The sequence below is a fragment of the Bombina bombina genome, chromosome 1 (assembly GCF_027579735.1).
Source record: "Bombina bombina isolate aBomBom1 chromosome 1, aBomBom1.pri, whole genome shotgun sequence".
Lineage (NCBI taxonomy): Eukaryota > Metazoa > Chordata > Amphibia > Anura > Bombinatoridae > Bombina > Bombina bombina.
This window is the reverse complement of record NC_069499.1, coordinates 360,615,753-360,637,132: the sequence shown is the minus strand read 5'-3', so window position 1 is coordinate 360,637,132 and position 21,380 is coordinate 360,615,753. Positions and strand designations below refer to the sequence as shown.

The following is a 21,380-nucleotide window of genomic DNA, read 5'->3' as shown; positions in this document are numbered from 1 at the left end:
GAAATATTATCTGCATTAACAAGTTTGTCATGACATTTAATACAAACAACAGCTGGAGGAATAGCTACCAAAAGTTTACAGCAGATACACTTAGCTTTGGTAGATCCAGCAGGCAGAGGTTTTCCTGTAGTATCTTCTGGCTCAGATGCAACGTGAGACATCTTGCAATATGTAAGAGAAAAAACAACATATAAAGCAAAATAGATCAAATTCCTTATAAGACAGTTTCAGGAATGGGAAAAAATGCCAAACATCAAGCTTCTAGCAACCAGAAGCAAATGAAAAATGATTCTGAAATAATGTGGAGACAAAAGCGACGCCCATATTTTTTGGCGCCAAATAAGACGCTCACATTATTTGGCGCCTAAATGCTTTTGGCGCCAAAAATGACGCCACATCCGGAACGCCGACATTTTTGGCGCAAAATAACGTCAAAAAAATGACGCAACTTCCGGCGACACGTATGACGCCGGAAACGGAAATGAATTTTTGCGCCAAAAAAATCCGCGCCAAGAATGACGCAATAAAATGAAGCATTTTCAGCCCCCGCGAGCCTAACAGCCCACAGGGAAAAAGTCAAATTTTTGAGGTAAGAAAAATATGATAATTAAAGCATAATCCCAAATATGAAACTGACTGTCTGGAAATAAGGAAAGTTGAACATTCTGAGTCAAGGCAAATAAATGTTTGAATACATATATTTAGAACTTTATAAATAAAGTGCCCAACCATAGCTTAGAGTGTCACAGAAAATAAGACTTACTTACCCCAGGACACTCATCTACATGTTTGTAGAAAGCCAAACCAGTACTGAAACGAGAATCAGTAGAGGAAATGGTAAATATAAGAGTATATCGTCGATCTGAAAAGGGAGGTAAGAGATGAATCTCTACGACCGATAACAGAGAACCTTATGAAATAGACCCCGTAGAAGGAGATCACTGCATTCAATAGGCAATACTCTCCTCACATCCCTCTGACATTCACTGCACGCTGAGAGGAAAACCGGGCTCCAACTTGCTGCGGAGCGCATATCAACGTAGAATCTAGCACAAACTTACTTCACCACCTCCCTTGGAGGCAAAGTTTGTAAAACTGATTTGTGGGTGTGGTGAGGGGTGTATTTATAGGCATTTTAAGGTTTGGGAAACTTTGCCCCTCCTGGTAGGAATGTATATCCCATACGTCACTAGCTCATGGACTCTTGTTAATTACATGAAAGAAATCCTCATTTCTAAGGAGTCTATTATTGTTCCCAAGAAGGGAACTCTTGTCGACGGAGATAGAGAACTCTTTTCCACGTTCACTTACCATCCGTGAGATCTGAGAAAGGCCAGGACTATGTCCGTGTGAGCCTTTGCTTGAGGAAGGGACGACGCTTGAATCAGAATGTCGTCCAAGTAAGGTACTACAGCAATGCCCCTTGGTCTTAGCACCGCCAGAAGGGACCCTAGTACCTTTGTGAAAATCCTTGGAACAGTGGCTAATCCGAAAGGAAGCGCCACGAACTGGTAATGCTTGTCCAGGAATGCGAACCTTAGGAACCGATGATGTTCCTTGTGGACAGGAATATGTAGATACGCATCCTTTAAATCCACCGTGGTCAAGAATTGACCTTTCTGGATGGAAGGATTGTTCGAATGGTTTCCATTTTGGACGATGGAACCTTGAGAAACTTGTTTAGGATCTAAGATTGGTCTGAACGTTCCCTCTTTTTTGGGAACTACGAACAGATTGGAGTAGAACCCCATCCCTCGTTCTTTTAATGGAACAGGATGAATCACTTCCAGAAGATAACCTTGGAAGACTATTTCTAGCGCCCAAGGATCCAGAACATCTCTTGCCCAAGCCTGAGTGAAGAGAGAGAGTCTGCCCCCCACCAAATCCGGTCCCGGATCGGGGGCCCGCATCTCATGCTGTCTTGGGAGCAGTGGCAGGTTTCTTGGCCTGCTTTCCTTTGTTCCAGCCTTGCCTTGGTCTCCAGGCTGGATTGGCTTGAGAAGTATTACCCTCCTGCTTAGAGGACGTAGCACTTGGGGCTGGTCCGTTTCTGCGAAAGGGACGAAAATTAGGTTTATTTTTGGCCTTGAAAGACCTATTCTGAGGAAGGGCGTGGCCCTTGCCCCAGTGATATCAGAGATAAACTCTTTCAAGTCAGGGCCAAACAGTGTTTTCCCCTTGAAAGGAATGTCAAACAATTTGTTCTTGGAAGACGCATCCGCTGACCAAAATTTTAACCAAAGCGCTCTGCGCGCCACAATAGCAAACCCAGAATTTTTCGCCGCTAACCTAGCCAATTGCAAGGTGGCGTCTAGGGTGAAAGAATTAGCCAATTTAAGAGCACGAATTCTGTCCATAATCTCCTCATAAGAAGAAGAATTACTAATAATCGCCTTTTCTAGCTCATCGCACCAGAAACACGCGGCTGTAGTGACAGGGACAATGCATGCAATTGGTTGTAGAAGGTAACCTTGCTGAACAAACATCTTTTTTAGCAAACCTTCTAATTTTTTAACCATAGGATCTTGGAAAGCACAACTATCTTCTATGGGTATAGTGGTGCGCTTGTTTAGAGTAGAAACCGCCCCCTCGACCTTGGGGACTGTCTGCCATAAGTCCTTTCTGGGGTCGACTATAGGAAACAATTTTTTAAATATGGGGGGAGGTACGAAAGGTACACCGGGCCTGTCCCATTCTTTATTAACAATGTACGCCACCCGCTTGAGTATAGGAAAAGCTTCGGGGGGCCCCGGGGCCTCTAGGAACTTGTCCATTTTACATAGTGTTTCTGGAATGACCAGATAATCACAATCATCCAAATTGGATAACACCTCCTTAAGCAGAGCGCGGAGATGTTCCAACTTAAATTTAAAAGTAATCACATCAGGTTCAGCTTGTTGAGAAATTTTTCCTGAATCTGAAATTTCTCCCTCAGACAAAACCTCCCTGGCCCCCTCAGACTGGTGTAGGGGCCCTTCAGAAACAATATCATCAGCGGCCTCATGCTCTTCAGTATTTTCTAAAACAGAGCAGTCGCGCTTTCGCTGATAAGTGGGCATATTGGCTAAAATGTTTTTGATAGAATTATCCATTACAGCCGTTAATTGTTGCATAGTAAGGAGTATTGGCGCGCTAGATGTACTAGGGGCCTCCTGTATGGGCAAAACTGGTGTAGACGAAGGAGGGGATGACGCAGTACCATGCTTACTCCCCTCACTTGAGGAATCATCTTGGGCATCATTTTTACTAAATTTATTATGACATAAATCACATCTATTTAAATGAGAAGGAACCTTGGCTTCCCCACAGTCAGAACACAATCTATCTGGTAGTTCAGACATGTTAAACAGGCATAAACTTGATAACAAAGCACAAAAAACGTTTTAAAATAAAACCGTTACTGTCACTTTAAATTTTAAACTGAACACACTTTATTACTGCAATTGCGAAAAAGTATGAAGGAATTGTTCAAAATTCACCAAAATTTCACCACAGTGTCTTAAAGCCTTAAAAGTATTGCACACCAAATTTGGAAGCTTTAACCCTTAAAATAACGGAACCGGAGCCGTTTTTATATTTAACCCCTTTACAGTCCCTGGAATCTGCTTTGCTGAGACCCAACCAAGCCCAAAGGGGAATACGATACCAAATAATGCCTTCAGAAAGACTTTTCTATGTATCAGAGCTCCACACACATGCAGCTGCATGTCATGCTGTTCTCAAAAACAAGTGCGCCATACCGGCGCGAAAATGAGGCTCTGACTATGATTAGGGAAAGCCCCAATAGAATAAAGTGTCTAAAACAGTGCCTGCCGATATTATTTTACAAAAAATACCCAGATTAAATGATTCCTCAAGGCTAAATATGTGTAAATATGATCGATTTAGCCCAGAAAATGTCTACAGTCTTAATAAGCCCTTGTGAAGCCCTTATTTACTGTGTGAATAAAAATGGCTTACCGGATCCCATAGGGAAAATGACAGCTTCCAGCATTACATCGTCTTGTTAGAATGTGTCATACCTCAAGCAGCAAAAGACTGCTCACTGTTCCCCCAACTGAAGTTAATTCCTCTCAACAGTCCTGTGTGGAACAGCCATGGATTTTAGTAACGGTTGCTAAAATCATTTTCCTCATACAAACAGAAATCTTCATCTCTTTTCTGTTTCAGAGTAAATAGTACATACCAGCACTATTTTAAAATAACAAACTCTTGATTGAATAATAAAAACTACAGTTAAACACTAAAAAACTCTAAGCCATCTCCGTGGAGATGTTGCCTGTACAACGGCAAAGAGAATGACTGGGGTAGGCGGAGCCTAGGAGGGATCATGTGACCAGCTTTGCTGGGCTCTTTGCCATTTCCTGTTGGGGAAGAGAATATCCCACAAGTAAGGATGACGCCGTGGACCGGACACACCTATGTTGGAGAAAAGGGAATTCCAGGTACACCATTTCCATTTATATAGTGTATACTGATTACCCCTCCCCAGTTAGGGAAGAATGTCAGCCTGTTCTGATGTATCTAGTCGCCCCAGAAACAAATGACTTTACATACCTCAATGCTGCTTGTAGCATGACACGGTTCTCCACACTGAAGATGTCTCTTTACACTACCTTCAACTGCTCTGTGGGAACCAGCAGAATCTTAGATAATGTTTGCTAATATCATCAACATCAGGGCAGAAAATAAGATGTCTCCACTCCTCTTGGGAAGTTATTGACCGACTATTTCTCCCTGAGAAAAATAGTACTCACTGGCACCATTTTAAAATAAAAAACCTCTTGATTGAATAAACTAAACTAAAACCTCACTTTACCTCTTCCTATCACTAACACAGGCAAAGAGAATGACTGGGGTGGGAGGGAAGGGAGGAGCTATATATACAGCTCTGCTGTGGTGCTCTTTGCCACTTCCTGCTGACCAGGAGGCGTAATCCCATAAGGATGAAATCCGTGGACTCGTCATATCTTGTAAAAGAAATGTATTTAAAAGGCTGTTTATAATATGGGATGGTGGGTATTGCCCTTTAACTCCTTAATCGCTAGAGGTAATAGCAGTGTAATACAGTTAATTGATACATCTTGTACTTAAAGGGATAGGATACTCCAAAGTTTTCCTTCATGATTCAGATAGAGAATACAACATTCAAATTTACTTCTGTTATCTAATTTGCTTTATCCTTTTGGCATCCTTTGCTGAAGAAGTAGCAATGCACTACTGGGAACTAGCTGCACACATTAGGTGAGCCAATAGCATAAAGGTATATATATTTGCAGCCACCAATCAGCAGCTCCTGAGTCTACCTAGGTATCCTTTTCAACAAAAGTATACTAAGAGAACAAACAAGATAATAGAAGTAAATGGGAAAGTTGTCCAAATCAAATGCTCTATCTGAATCACACAATAAAGAATGTGTGTGTCATGTCCCTTTAAAGACAAGTAACAGTTTCAATGACAAGTAGCAACAAGAAAAACATCAATTCATTTTTGCACTTTCCAGTTCTGGAGCAAGTAAAGGGACCAGTACATACATTTTTAGGGTATGTGTTAATCAGTTGCTTTTTTACAAACAGTTTAATTATGGAGATGTAGAGAGTATTTCACTAAAATACACAATAGGCTAAAAAAGATCAAACGGTTATCTTATTAGATCCCAATTCATTTGATTAATAACATATTTCCAACAAACTTTAATTAAAGTCATATCAAAATATTCTCATAAAGAGATTATTGTGTATGGATTTTATCTTCAGGAAATTAAACAAGCTTTGTCTCTAACATAACTGCATCCTAATATTATAAGCAGACAACATGCTCTCTTTGTAATTAGTTGATTAGCAAACTTACATAGTCTTCACTCTCTGACTGAGACGAGAGGTTTCCTGTAGATACACTACACTTAGCGTCTGATCCGTCAGTGGATTTGGCATCAGGAAACAAGTACTGTGAGCAACAAAATCAAGATTGTCATACTATATGCACACAACTGAAATATCTGTCTATATATAGATTGCCACACATATATACAAAAATGAAAGAAATATCTCTCTATATATAGATTGCCATACATATATACACACACAATGACACACATCTATATATAGTTTGCCATACATATATACACACACAAAATGACAAACATCTGTCTATATATAGATTGCCATACATATATACACACACAAAATGACTGAAACATCTGTCTATATATAGATTGCCATACATATATACACACACAAAATGACTGAAACATCTGTCTATATATAGATTGCCATACATATATACACACACAAAATGACTGAAACATCTGTCTATATATAGATTGCCATACATATATACACACACAAAATGACTGAAACATCTGTCTATATATAGATTGCCATACATATATACACACACAAAATGACTGAAACATCTGTCTATATATAGATTGCCATACATATATACACACACAAAATGACTGAAACATCTGTCTATATATAGATTGCCATAAATATATACACACACAAAATGACTGAAACATCTGTCTATAGATTGCCATACATATATACACACAAAATGACTGAAACATCTGTCTATATATATATATATATATATATATATATATATATATATATATATATATATATATATATATATATATATATATATCAGTGATGTGCAGTCACTAGAGGCAGGTGAGGCATGGCTTCACCTCTCATATGGGCAAAAATATATATATTTTTTATTGGCTTAAAAAAAAAAAATCAATTTTTTTTCCCCCAGCATTTTTTTTTTCACAGCTACATGTTGTGCAATGGAGAGGCACAAGCAGGTCTGCCCACCATTACACAACATTCTGCACCACCTCCTGGATGAAAGTGGTTAAGATCATTGCATGGCCCATAAGTGCTTATTTGAGGCAGTCCTATTTGGGCTGACCCAATCCAGTGAGAGGCATTAGTAAGTGGAACTTAGGGTTGGGGCTGGATGTTAAATCATATAAAACAAAACAAAAATGGAAAAAAACAACTTTCATTTATTTTGTTGCTGTCCTGTGAAGCCAGCTTTGCTAAAGTGAAAAAGAGAGTTCAGTACTTCCCCTCTAAGTGCAGTGGAATGTTCCACTGTCACTTCCTTACAGAGCAGGAAGAGATGCAGACTTGCAGTGTTTTAGCCACATTTTATTAAAGTAAGTTCTGCAACTTTAGATTTAGCTGGATTCTGTTAGTGAAAATGATAATTTAATGAATGTGGTTTAGTGTTTTTTGTTTTTTTACTCTTTTACAGCAGTTTAAAGATCATTTTTGTATTTTGTTTACTCAAACTTTACACCTTAGCAGCTTGCCTCTGTACTCCACACTAGTTAACTTTATAGTCTCACTTTCTGAACTCTCTGTAGCTCTGCTGTTTTATTACTTAAAAATGCAGTGGTCCCTCCCCCCCCCCTTGTGTGTGTGTGTCTCTCTATCTATCCATCTCTCTCCTTATGTGTTGTTCTCCCCCATGGTCTCTCTTCCTCCCCCTCTGACTCTCTCATACCTTTTGTCTCTCTAACCCTCTGTGTGTGATTGTGTCTCTCTCTCTCTCTTTCTCTAACCCTCTGTGTGTGACTGTGTCTCTTTCTCTCTCTCTAACCCTCTGTGTGCGATTGTGTCTTTCTCTAATCTTGTGTGTGTGATTGTGTCTCTCTCTCTCTCTCTTTCTCTAACCCTCTGTGTGTGATTGTCTCTCTCTCTTTCTCTCTCTCTAATCCTCTGTGTATGATTGTGTGTCTCTCTCTCTAACCCTCTGTGTGTGATTGTCTCTCTCTCTCTAATCCTCTGTGTATGATTGTGTCTCTCTCTCTCTAACACTCTGTGTGTGATGGTCTCTCTTTCTCTCTCTAACACTCTGTGTGTGATTGTGTCTCTCTCTCTTTCTCTCTCTCTAACCCTCTGTGTGTGATTGTGTCTCTCTCTCTCTCTAACCCTCTGTGTGTGATTGTCTCTCTCTCTCTAACCCTCTGTGTGTGATTGTGTCTCTCTTTCTCTAACCCTCTGTGTGTGATTGTGTCTCTCTCTCTTTCTCTAACCCTCGGTGTGTGATTGTGTGTCTCTCTCTTTCTGTCTCTCTAACCCTCTGTGTGTGATTGTGTCTCTCTCTCTTTCTCTAACCCTCTGTGTGTGATTGTGTCACTCTCTCTCTTTCTCTCTCTACCCTCTTTGTGTGATTCTGTCTCTCTCTCTTTCTCTCTCTCTCTAACCCTCTGTGTGTGATTGTGTCTCTCTCTCTTTCTCTCTCTCTCTAACCCTCTGTGTGTGATTGTGTCTCTCTCTCTCTCTAACCCTCTGTGTATGATTGTGGCTCTCTCTCTCTTTTTCTCTCTCTCAATAAACCTGTGTGTGTGATTGTGTCTCTCTCTCTTTCTCTCTCTCTAACCCTCTGTGTGTGATTGTGTCTCTCTCTCTAACCCTCTGTGTGTGATTGTGTCGCTCTCTCTTTATCTCTCTCTCTCTAACCCTCTGTGTGTGATTGTGTATCTCTCGCTTTCTCTCTCTCTAACCCTCTGTGTGATTGTCACTCTCTTTCTCTCTCTCTCTTTAACCCTCTGTGTGTGATTGTGTGTCTCTCTCTCTTTCTCTCTCTCTCTCTAACCCTCTGTGTATGATTGTGTCTCTCTCTCTCTTTCTCTCTCTCTAACCCTCTGTGTGTGATTGTGTCTCTTTCTTTCTCTCTCTCACGCTCTGTGTGTGATTGTGTATCTCTTTCTCTCTCTCTAACCCTCTGTATGGGATTGTGTCACTCTTTCTCTAACCCTCTGTATGGGATTGTGTGTGTCTCTCTCTATCTAAACCTCTCTGTGTGTGAGTGTGTCTCTCTCTCTCTCTCTCTCGCTCTCTAACCCTCTATGTGTGATTGTGTCTCTATTTCTCTCTCTAACCCTCTGTGTGTGATTGTGTCTCTATCTCTTTCTCTCTAACCCTCTGTCTCTCTCCCCCTGTCTCTCTCTCCTCCCAAGTGCTTTTCTGTGTTTCTGTCTACCTTTTATTTATTTAATTAATTGGTAGTGCCATCTGATGGTGTGGCCTTATTTAAAAGGGGTGGGGTCAAGCGCCCCACCATCTTTAAATTTCACCAGCCACCACTGGATCAAGACATTTTTATATTTACTGAATAATGAAAGAATCTATAAGCATAATTTGCAGCATTAAAGTAAAAAGTATGTTTTAAACATATTTTAATGGGCCTGGATTTCTAGATCTCATAATCAGAGCAAGCATTTTATTATCTGGCAAGAGTTTCTGTTACAATCCTTTAGACTAAAATCAGATGTTTACTAAGTTGACCAGTTTTCCAAGACACCATTTAAAGGGACATGAAGCCCATATGTTTTTTTTCATGATTTAGAAAGAGCATGCAAATAACTTTCCAATTTACATCTAATATCTAATTTTCTTCATTCTTTTGATATCCTTTGTTGGAAATCATATCTAAATATGCTCAGTAGCTGCTGATTGGTGGCTGCACATAGATACCTCATGTGACTGGCTCACCCATGTGCATTGCTATTTCTTCAACAAAGGATATCTAAAGAATGAAGGTGTATCCTAGCCACTGCCTTACCAGACTCTGACGTCACTGCACGTCACTGATATATATAAATATATATATATATATATGTCATACATATACACAAAATGACTGAAACATCTGTCTATATATAGATTGTCACACACACACAAAATGATATATATATATATATTCATACATATTCTCATTCTCTCTTTCTATATATATATATATATATATATATATATATATATATATATATATATATATATATATATAGATTGCCATACATATATACACACACACACACACACACAAAATGACACACACACACATATATATATAGTCATACATATTCTCTCTCTCTCTCTCTCTCTCTCTCTCTCTCTCTCTCTCTCTCTCTCTCTCTCTCTCTCTCTATATATATATATATATATATATATATATATATATATATATATATATATAAACAAACGAAGAAAACGGACAATCCAGGGCAAGTTAAAAACAATATATTTTATTCACCAAAGATAAAAAGGTTCCAGGAGGGTCCATATACAGGTTAGCAAGGCAACAAAGGCAAACTGAAAGCTAACATGTTTCGGCTATACAGCCGTAATCATAGCTAATTCAGTATACCTGTGATGCCCTTTTAAAAGCAAAACAAGAAAGTAATTGGTCAATCAATACAACCAATGCCTGTGAAGCCTAGCCACCACCTTTAGGATTAACCCTTAATGCAGAATCAATCTCATTCAACAATTCTAAGTATTAAGATTGGATATAGAGAGTCCAAAAGAGATAGTATTAAAGTATTATGTAACATAATACACTTAAATAAACATATAAAAGTAATAAATACATACATGATAAAGTGTATCAAATATATATAAGCAAAATAGTACAAACAATCAATTGCTCATCATGTTTATCGTACAACTTTCCACAGTTTACCTTAAGAAGGAGAGAAATATACACACTAATTTAAACGGTGCAAAATGTTTTGCAAATACCCTAAGAAGGAGAGAAAACATAATTTATGCTTACCTGATAAATTCCTTTCTCCTGTAGTGTGATCAGTCCACGGGTCATCATTACTTCTGGGATATTACTCCTCCCCAACAGGAAGTGCAAGAGGATTCACCCAGCAGAGCTGCCATATAGCTCCTCCCCTCTACGTCACTCCCAGTCATTCGACCAAGGACCAACAAGAAAGGAGAAGCCAAAGGGTGTAGTGGTGACTGGAGTATAATTTAAAAAATAAAAATATTTACCTGCCTTAAAAAACAGGGCGGGCCGTGGACTGATCACACTACAGGAGAAAGGAATTTATCAGGTAAGCATAAATTATGTTTTCTCCTGTTAAGTGTGATCAGTCCACGGGTCATCATTACTTCTGGGATACCAATACCAAAGCAAAAGTACACGGATGACGGGAGGGATAGGCAGGCTCTTTATACAGAAGGAACCACTGCCTGAAGGACCTTTCTCCCAAAAATAGCCTCCGAGGAAGCAAAAGTGTCAAATTTGTAAAATTTGGAAAAAGTATGAAGCGAAGACCAAGTTGCAGCCTTGCAAATCTGTTCAACAGAGGCCTCATTCTTAAAGGCCCAAGTGGAAGCCACAGCTCTCGTGGAATGAGCTGTAATTCTTTCAGGAGGCTGCTGTCCAGCAACCTCATAAGCTAAACGAATTATGCTACGAAGCCAAAAAGAAGAGAGGTAGCAGAAGCCTTTTGACCTCTCCTCTGACCAGAGTAAACGACAAACAGGGAAGACGTTTGTCGAAATTCCTTAGTTGCCTGTAAGTAAAATTTTAGGGCACGAACTACATCCAGATTGTGTAGAAGACGTTCCTTCTTCGAAGAAGGATTTGGACACAAAGAAGGAACAACAATCTCTTGATTGATATTCCTGTTAGTGACTACCTTAGGTAAGAACCCAGGTTTAGTACGCAGAACTACCTTATCCGAATGAAAAATCAAATAAGGAGAATCACAGTGTAAGGCTGATAACTCAGAGACTCTTCGATCCGAGGAAATAGCCATTAAAAATAGAACTTTCCAAGATAACAACTTTATATCAATGGAATGAAGGGGTTCAAACGGAACGCCCTGTAAAACGTTAAGAACAAGGTTTAAACTCCATGGCGGAGCAACAGTTTTAAACACAGGCTTAATCCTGGCCAAAGCCTGACAAAAAGCCTGAACGTCTGGAACTTCTGACAGACGTTTGTGCAACAGGATGGACAGAGCTGAGATCTGTCCCTTTAATGAACTAGCAGATAAACCCTTTTCTAAACCTTCTTGTAGAAAAGACAATATCCTAGGAATCCTAACCTTACTCCAAGAGTAACCTTTGGATTCGCACCAATATAGGTATTTACGCCATATCTTATGGTAAATCTTTCTGGTAACAGGCTTCCTAGCCTGTATTAAGGTATCAATAACTGACTCAGAAAACCCACGTTTTGATAAAATCAAGCGTTCAATTTCCAAGCAGTCAGCTTCAGAGAAGTTAGATTTTGATGTTTGAAAGGACCCTGTATCAGAAGGTCCTGTTTCAGAGGTAGAGACCAAGGTGGACAGGATGACATGTCCACCAGGTCTGCATACCAAGTCCTGCGTGGCCATGCAGGTGCTATTAGAATAACTGATGCCCTCTCCTGCTTGATTCTGGCAATCAATCGAGGAAGCATCGGGAAGGGTGGAAACACATAAGCCATCCTGAAAGTCCAAGGTGCTGTCAAGGCATCTATCAGGACTGCTCCTGGATCCCTGGATCTGGACACGTAACGAGGAAGCTTGGCGTTCTGTCGAGACGCCATGAGATCTATCTCTGGTTTGCCCCAATGACGAAGTATTTGAGCAAAGACCTCCGGATGAAGTTCCCACTCCCCCGGATGAAAAGTCTGACGACTTAAGAAATCCGCCTCCCAGTTCTCCACTCCCGGGATGTGGATTGCTGACAGGTGGCAAGAGTGAGACTCTGCCCAGCGAATTATCTTTGATACTTCCATCATTGCTAGGGAGCTTCTTGTCCCTCCTTGATGGTTGATGTAAGCTACAGTCGTGATGTTGTCCGACTGAAACCTGATGAACCCCCGAGTTGTCAACTGGGGCCAAGCCAGGAGGGCATTGAGAACTGCTCTCAATTCCAGAATGTTTATTGGTAGGAGACTCTCCTCCTGACTCCATTGTCCCTGAGCCTTCAGAGAATTCCAGACGGCACCCCAACCTAGAAGGCTGGCGTCTGTTGTTACAATTGTCCAGTCTGGCCTGCTGAATGGCATTCCCCTGGACAGATGTGGCCGAGAAAGCCACCATAGAAGAGAATTTCTGGTCTCTTGATCCAGATTCAGAGAAGGGGACAAGTCTGAGTAATCCCCATTCCACTGACTTAGCATGCACAATTGCAGTGGTCTGAGGTGTGAGCGTGCAAAGGGTACTATGTCCATTGCCGCTACCATTAAGCCGATTACCTCCATGCATTGAGCCACGGACGGGTGTTGAATGGAGTGAAGGGCGCGGCAAGCACTTTGAAGTCTTATTAACCTGTCTTCTGTCAGGTAAATCTTCATTTCTACAGAATCTATAAGAGTCCCCAGGAAGGGAACTCTTGTGAGTGGAAGGAGAGAACTTTTCTTTTCGTTCACCTTCCATCCATGCGACCTTAGAAATGCCAGTACTAACTCTGTATGAGACTTGGCAGTTTGAAAGCTTGAAGCTTGTATCAGAATGTCGTCTAGGTACGGAGCTACCGAGATTCCTCGCGGTCTTAGTACCGCCAGAAGAGCACCCAGAACCTTTGTGAAGATTCTTGGAGCTGTAGCCAATCCGAATGGAAGAGCTACAAACTGGTAATGCCTGTCTAGGAAGGCAAACCCTAGGTACCGGTAATGATCTTTGTGAATCGGTATGTGAAGGTAAGCATCCTTTAAATCCACTGTGGTCATGTACTAACCCTTTTGGATCATGGGTAAAATTGTCCGAATAGTCTCCATTTTGAACGATGGAACTCTTAAGAATTTGTTTAGGATCTTTAAATCCAGGATTGGTCTGAAAGTTCCCTCTTTTTTGGGAACCACAAACAGATTTGAGTAAAACCCTTGTCCCTGTTCCGATCGTGGAACTGGATGTATTACTCCCATTAACAAAAGCTCTTGAACGCAGCGTAGAAACGCCTCTTTCTTTGTTTGGTTTGTTGACAACCTTGACAGATGAAATCTCTCTCTTGGAGGAGAGTATTTGAAGTCCAGAAGGTATCCCTGAGATATTATCTCTAGTGCCCAGGGATCCTGGACATCTCTTGCCCAAGCCTGGGCGAAGAGAGAAAGTCTGCCCCCCACTAGATCCGATCTCGGATCGGGGGCCCTCAATTCATGCTGTTTTAGGGGCAGCAGCAGGTTTCCTGGTCTGCTTGCCCTTGTTCCAAGACTGGTTAGGTCTCCAGCCTTGTCTGTAGCGAGCAACAGATCCTTCCTGTTTTGGAGCAGAGGAAGTTGATGCTGCTCCTGCTTTGAAATTCTGAAAGGAACGAAAATTAGACTGCCTAGCCTTAGGTTTGGCTCTGTCTTGAGGCAGGGCATGGCCTTTACCTCCTGTAATGTCAGCGATAATTTCTTTCAAACCGGGCCCAAATAAGGCCTGCCCTTTGAAAGGTATATTAAGTAATTTAGACTTAGAAGTAACATCAGCTGACCAGGATTTTAGTTAAATGTACTACGGCCTCCGAAATGAATGAATTAGCTAGCTTAAGGACTCTAAGCTTGTCCGTAATGTCATCCAGAGTAGCTGAACTAATGGTCTCTTCCAGAGACTCAAACCAGAATGCCGCCGCAGCCGTGACCGGCGCAATGCATGCAAGGGGTTACAATATAAAACCTTGTTGAACAAACATTTTCTTAAGGTAACCCTCTAACTTTTTATCCATTGGATCTGAAAAGGCACAGCTATCCTCCACCGGGATAGTGGTACGCTTAGCTAAAGTAGAAACTGCTCCCTCCACCTTAGGGACCGTTTGCCATAAGTCCCGTGTGGTGGTGTCTATTGGAAACATCTTTCTAAATATCGGAGGGGGTGAGAACGGCACACCGGGTCTATCCCACTCCTTAGTAATAATTTCAGTTAGTCTCTTAGGTATAGGAAAAACGTCAGTACTCGTTGGTACCGCAAAATATTTATCCAACCTACACATTTTCTCTGGTATTGCAACTGTGTTACAATCATTCAGAGCCGCTAACACCTCCCCTAGTAATACACGGAGGTTTTCCAGCTTAAATTTAAAATTTGAAATATCTGAATCCAATCTGTTTGGATCAGAACCGTCAGCCGCAGAATGAAGCTCTCCGTCCTCATGTTCTGCAAGTTGTGACGCAGTATCTGACATGGCCCTAGCATTATCAGCGCACTCTGTTCTCACCCCAGAGTGATCACGCTTGCCTCTTAGTTCTGGTAATTTAGCCAAAACTTCAGTCATAACAGTAGCCATATCTTGTAATGTTATTTGTAATGGCCGCCCAGATGTACTGGGCGCCACAATATCGCGCACCTCCCGAGCTGGAGATGCAGGTACTGACACGTGAGGCGAGTTAGTCGGCATAACTCTCCCCTCGCTGTTTGGTGAAATGTGTTCAATTTGTACAGATTGACTTTTATTTAAAGTAGCATCAATACAGTTAGTACATAAATGTCTATTGGGCTCCACTTTGGCATTAGCACAAATAGCACAGTTATCTTCCTCTGAATCAGACATGTTTAACACACTAGCAAATAAACTTGCAACTTGGAGTACTATTCAAGTAAAATACTATGAAAACGTACTGAGCCTATAAGAAGCACAGAAAGATTTATGACAGTTGATAATTAATAAACTGAAATAAACTGAAAAGGTTATAGCATCAATCTTTGTAAAAAACACAATTTTAACAAAGGTTTGTTCCCATTAGCAAAGGATAACTGATAGCAGAAAAAAAGTTACAGAATAAACGTTTTTTATCACAGTCAACTACAATCTCACAGCTCTGCTGTGAATGATTACCTCCCTCAAAACCAGTTTTGAAGACCCCTGAGTTCTGTAGAGATGAACCGGATCATGAAGGAAATACAATGAGCTTCTGACTGAATTTTTTGATGCGTAGCAAAAGCGCCAAAAAAAGGCCCCTCCCCCTCACACACAACAGTGAGAGAGATCAGTAAACTGTCAGAATTAGATCAAGCAACTGCCAAGTGGAAAAATAGTGCCCAAACATTTTATTCACCCAGTACCTCAGAAAATGAAAACGATTTTACATTCCAGCAAAAACGGTTAACATAAATTAAGAGTTATTAAAAAGCCTGTTGCTAGTCCCTGCAAAATAGGCTAAAGTCTTATGTACACAGTGTAATTCCAGTGAAGTACCATTCCCCAGAATACTGAAGTGTAAAATATACATACATGACATTATATCGGTATGGCAGGATTTTCTCATCAATTCCATTGTCAGAAAATAAAAGCTGCTACATACCTCTTTGCAGATTAATCTGCCCGCTGTCCCCTGATCTGAAGTTTACCTCTCCTCAGATGGCCGAGAAACAGCAATATGATCTTAACTACTCCGGCTAAAATCATAGTAAAAACTCTGGTGGATTCTTCTTCAAATTCTACCAGAGAAGGAATAACACACTCCAGTGCTATTATAAAATAACAAACTTTTGATTGAAGGTATAAAACTAAGTATAATCACCATAGTCCTCTCACACATCCTATCTAGTCGTTGGGTGCAAGAGAATGACTGGGAGTGACGTAGAGGGGAGGAGCTATATGGCAGCTCTGCTGGGTGAATCCTCTTGCACTTCCTGTTGGGGAGGAGTAATATCCCAGAAGTAATGATGAACCGTGGACTGATCACACTTAACAGGAGAAATATACACACCAATTTAAACGGTGCAAAATGTTTTGCAATTACCCTAAGAAGGGGAGAAATATATACACACTAATGCAAACAATGTAAAAATTGGGAACTTGGTCTGATGCATGTAGTCTACATTAATATGACCACTTAGTCTTATTGCTGTCAACCAAGAATGATCTCTATATTTGTGACACATTTTTAACAAGTTTTGTTGCATGTAGTGATAAGTATGTAATTCTCTATTGATTCACGCCATCTTTAATATGGTGTGTATTGTCACAAATTATAGAGAAACATTTCTTGATATTGAATTGAGTGCCAGCAAGTTTGCTGCCATTTGAGATATATATATATGTGTATTTGAATTAGACAGCAAACAGGTGGTCTCTATTTTTGTTGACGCTGTACACTTTTGTACCGGTATTTGGTTGCCTTATATTTTTTACATTGTTTGCATTAGTGTGTATATATTTCTCCCCTTCTTAGGTTAATTGCAAAACCTTCTGCACCGTTTAAATTGGTGTGTATATTTCTCTCCTTCTTAGGGTATTTGCAAAACATTCTGCACCGTTTAAATTGGTGTGTATATATTTCTCCCCTTCTTAGGTTAATTGCAAAACATTCTGCACCGTTTAAATTGGTGTGTATATTTCTCTCCTTCTTAGGGTATTTGCAAAACATTTTGCACGGTTTAAATTAGTGTGTATATTTCTCTCCTTCTTAAGGTATTTGCAACATAAACTGTGGAAAGTTTTATGATAAACATGATGAGCAATTGATTGTTTGTACTATTTTGCTTATATATATTTGATACACTTTATCATGTATACTGTTACCCTAACACTGCGCTAACTGACCACCACTGCAGAGACTGATACCCACTATTTTGTATCAGGCTGTACTCTGCACACTTGACTGGTTAAAAGATTAAAAACAAAACAAAATTCACAATGAAAAATTGTCTAGGTGAGCTGAACACTAAGCACTCCTTGTTACATAAATTTTAGGTTAGTATATATTACTTAAGTATCAAGATTGGTGTTGGTACATCGCTATTACCAGTAATAGGAGGTAGTAGAAGGGAGAAGGTAATGTTAATATCCCTTTAAGAAAATGTGAATATCCCTTTAAGAACATTTAGCAATGTGTATTTTAGGTAGAAGCCCCACAGCCGCTATGTTTAAGCAGAATATTATGATGATCTTGTGTTTATAGGTATGCATTTATTCATGTATTTTTTATGTATATTTATTCGGCATAATAGTAAAATGTGTATTAATCATACAGTTGTTCTGAATGAAATTATTAGTGTGGAGACCGGCGGCTCCAGTCTGACTCACCGTAGCAAAGAGAAATGGATTGAGAGTGGGTGTGTCAGATTGGCGCTCGTGATTGGTCCATATTCCAGCCTATAGAAATGTAGCTGGAGTTTTAAGAAGAGGATCCCCGCGAACTAGGACATTAAACCCTGAGTCTTGAGAAAACAGAATTTATGTTTACCTGATAAATTACTTTCTCCAACGGTGTGTCCGGTCCACGGCGTCATCCTTACTTGTGGGGATATTCTCTTCCCCAACAGGAAATGGCAAAGAGCCCAGCAAAGCTGGTCACATGATCCCTCCTAGGCTCCGCCTTCCCCAGTCATTCGACCGACGTAAAGGAGGAATATTTGCATAGGAGAAACCATATGATACCGTGGTGACTGTAGTTAAAGAAAATAAATTATCAGACCTGATTAAAAAACCAGGGCGGGGCCGTGGACCGGACACACCGTTGGAGAAAGTAATTTAGCAGGTAAACATAAATTCTGTTTTCTCCAACATAGGTGTGTCCGGTCCACGGCGTCATCCTTACTTGTGGGAACCAATAACAAAGCTTTAGGACACGGATGAAGGGAGGGAGCAAATCAGGTCACCTAAATGGAAGGCACCACGGCTTGCAAAACCTTTCTCCCAAAAATAGCCTCAGAAGAAGCAAAAGTATCAAACTTGTAAAATTTGGTAAAAGTGTGCAGTGAAGACCAAGTCGCTGCCTTACATATCTGATCAACAGAAGCCTCGTTCTTGAAGGCCCATGTGGAAGCCACAGCCCTAGTGGAATGAGCTGTGATTCTTTCAGGAGGCTGCCGTCCGGCAGTCTCATAAGCCAATCTGATGATGCTTTTAATCCAAAAAGAGAGAGAGGTAGAAGTTGCTTTTTGACCTCTCCTTTTACCAGAATAAACAACAAACAAGGAAGATGTTTGTCTAAAATCCTTTGTAGCGTCTAAATAGAATTTTAGAGCACGAACAACATCCAAATTGTGCAACAAACGTTCCTTCTTTGAAACTGGATTCGGACACAAAGAAGGCACGACTATCTCCTGGTTAATGTTTTTGTTAGAAACAACTTTCGGAAGAAAACCAGGTTTAGTACGTAAAACCACCTTATCTGCATGGAACACCAGATAAGGAGGAGAACACTGCAGAGCAGATAATTCTGAAACTCTTCTAGCAGAAGAAATTGCAACCAAAAACAAAACTTTCCAAGATAATAACTTAATATCAACGGAATGTAAGGGTTCAAACGGAACCCCCTGAAGAACTGAAAGAACTAAATTGAGACTCCAAGGAGGAGTCAAAGGTTTGTAAACAGGCTTGATTCTAACCAGAGCCTGAACAAAGGCTTGAACATCTGGCACAGCTGCCAGCTTTTTGTGAAGTAACACAGACAAGGCAGAAATCTGTCCCTTCAAGGAACTTGCAGATAATCCTTTCTCCAAACCTTCTTGAAGAAAGGATAGAATCTTAGGAATTTTTACCTTGTCCCAAGGGAATCCTTTAGATTCACACCAACAGATATATTTTTTCCATATTTTGTGGTAAATTTTTCTAGTTACAGGCTTTCCGGCCTGAACAAGAGTATCAATGACAGAATCTGAGAACCCTCGCTTTGATAAGATCAAGCGTTCAATCTCCAAACAGTCAGTTGGAGTGAGACCAGATTCGGATGTTCGAACGGACCTTGAACAAGAAGGTCTCGTCTCAAAGGTAGCTTCCATGGTGGAGCCGATGACATATTCACCAGGTCTGCATACCAAGTCCTGCGTGGCCACGCAGGAGCTATCAAAATCACCGATGCCCTCTCCTGATTGATCCTGGCTACCAGCCTGGGGATGAGAGAAAACGGCGGGAATACATAAGCTAGTTTGAAGGTCCAAGGTGCTACTAGTGCATCTACTAGAGTCGCCTTGGGATCCCTGGATCTGGACCCGTAGCAAGGAACCTTGAAGTTCTGACGAGAGGCCATCAGATCCATGTCTGGAATGCCCCACAGTTGAGTAATTTGGGCAAAGATTTCCGGATGGAGTTCCCACTCCCCCGGATGAAATGTCTGACGACTCAGAAAATCCGCTTCCCAATTTTCCACTCCTGGGATGTGGATTGCAGACAAGTGGCAGGAGTGAGTCTCCGCCCATTGAATGATTTTGGTCACTTCTTCCATCACCAGGGAACTCCTTGTTCCCCCCTGATGGTTGATGTACGCAACAGTCGTCATGTTGAAACCGTATGAACTTGGCCTTTGCTAGCTGAGGCCAAGCCTTGAGAGCATTGAGTATCGCTCTCAGTTCCAGAATATTTATCGGTAGAAGAGATTCTTCCCGAGACCAAAGACCCTGAGCTTTCAGGGGTCCCCAGACCGCGCCCCAGCCCACCAGACTGGCGTCGGTCGTGACAATGACCCACTCTGGTCTGCGGAAGCTCATCCCCTGTGACAGGTTGTCCAGGGACAGCCACCAACGGAGTGAATCTCTGGTCCTCTGATTTACTTGTATCGTCGGAGACAAGTCTGTATAGTCCCCATTCCACTGACTGAGCATGCACAGTTGTAATGGTCTTAGATGAATGCGCGCAAAAGGAACTATGTCCATTGCCGCTACCATCAAACCTATTACTTCCATGCACTGCGCTATGGAAGGAAGAGGAACGGAATGAAGTATTTGACAAGAGTTTAGAAGTTTTGTTTTTCTGGCCTCTGTCAGAAAAATCCTCATTTCTAAGGAGTCTATTATTGTTCCCAAGAAGGGAACCCTTGTTGACGGAGATAGAGAACTCTTTTCTACGTTCACTTTCCATCCGTGAGATCTGAGAAAGGCCAGGACAATGTCCGTGTGAGCCTTTGCTTGAGGAAGGGACGACGCTTGAATCAGAATGTCGTCCAAGTAAGGTACTACTGCAATGCCCCTTGGTCTTAGCACCGCTAGAAGGGACCCTAGTACCTTTGTGAAAATCCTTGGAGCAGTGGCTAATCCGAACGGAAGTGCCACAAACTGGTAATGCTTGTCCAGGAATGCGAACCTTAGGAACCGATGATGTTCCTTGTGGATAGGAATATGTAGATACGCATCCTTTAAATCCACCGTGGTCATGAATTGACCTTCCTGGATGGAAGGAAGAATTGTTCGAATGGTTTCCATTTTGAACGATGGAACCTTGAGAAACTTGTTTAGGATCTTGAGATCTAAGATTGGTCTGAACGTTCCCTCTTTTTTGGGAACTACGAACAGATTGGAGTAGAACCCCATCCCTTGTTCTCCTAATGGAACAGGATGAATCACTCCCATTTTTAACAGGTCTTCTACACAATGTAAGAATGCCTGTTTTTTTATGTGGTCTGAAGATAATTGAGACCTGTGGAACCTCCCCCTTGGGGGAAGCCCCTTGAATTCCAGAAGATAACCTTGGGAGACTATTTCTAGCGCCCAAGGATCCAGAACATCTCTTGCCCAAGCTTGAGCGAAGAGAGAGAGTCTGCCCCCCACCAGATCCGGTCCCGGATCGGGGGCCAACATCTCATGCTGTCTTGGTAGCAGTGGCAGGTTTCTTGGCCTGCTTTCCTTTGTTCCAGCCTTGCATTGGTCTCCAGGCTGGCTTGGCTTGAGAAGTATTACCCTCTTGCTTAGAGGATGTAGCACTTGG

The 21,380-nt window shown here is 41.2% G+C and overlaps 1 protein-coding gene across 1 annotated transcript in view; it reads right to left on the bottom strand.

Annotated features, from left to right (window-relative positions):
- Positions 1 to 21,380, bottom strand: part of RAB3GAP1 (RAB3 GTPase activating protein catalytic subunit 1) — a 259,144-nt gene that overhangs the window by 167,459 nt on the left and 70,305 nt on the right. Inside the window, exon 14 of the mRNA XM_053698235.1 lies at positions 5,851 to 5,946. Coding sequence (XP_053554210.1) covers positions 5,851 to 5,946 — 96 coding nt within the window. The remainder of the gene's footprint in view (positions 1 to 5,850; positions 5,947 to 21,380) is intronic.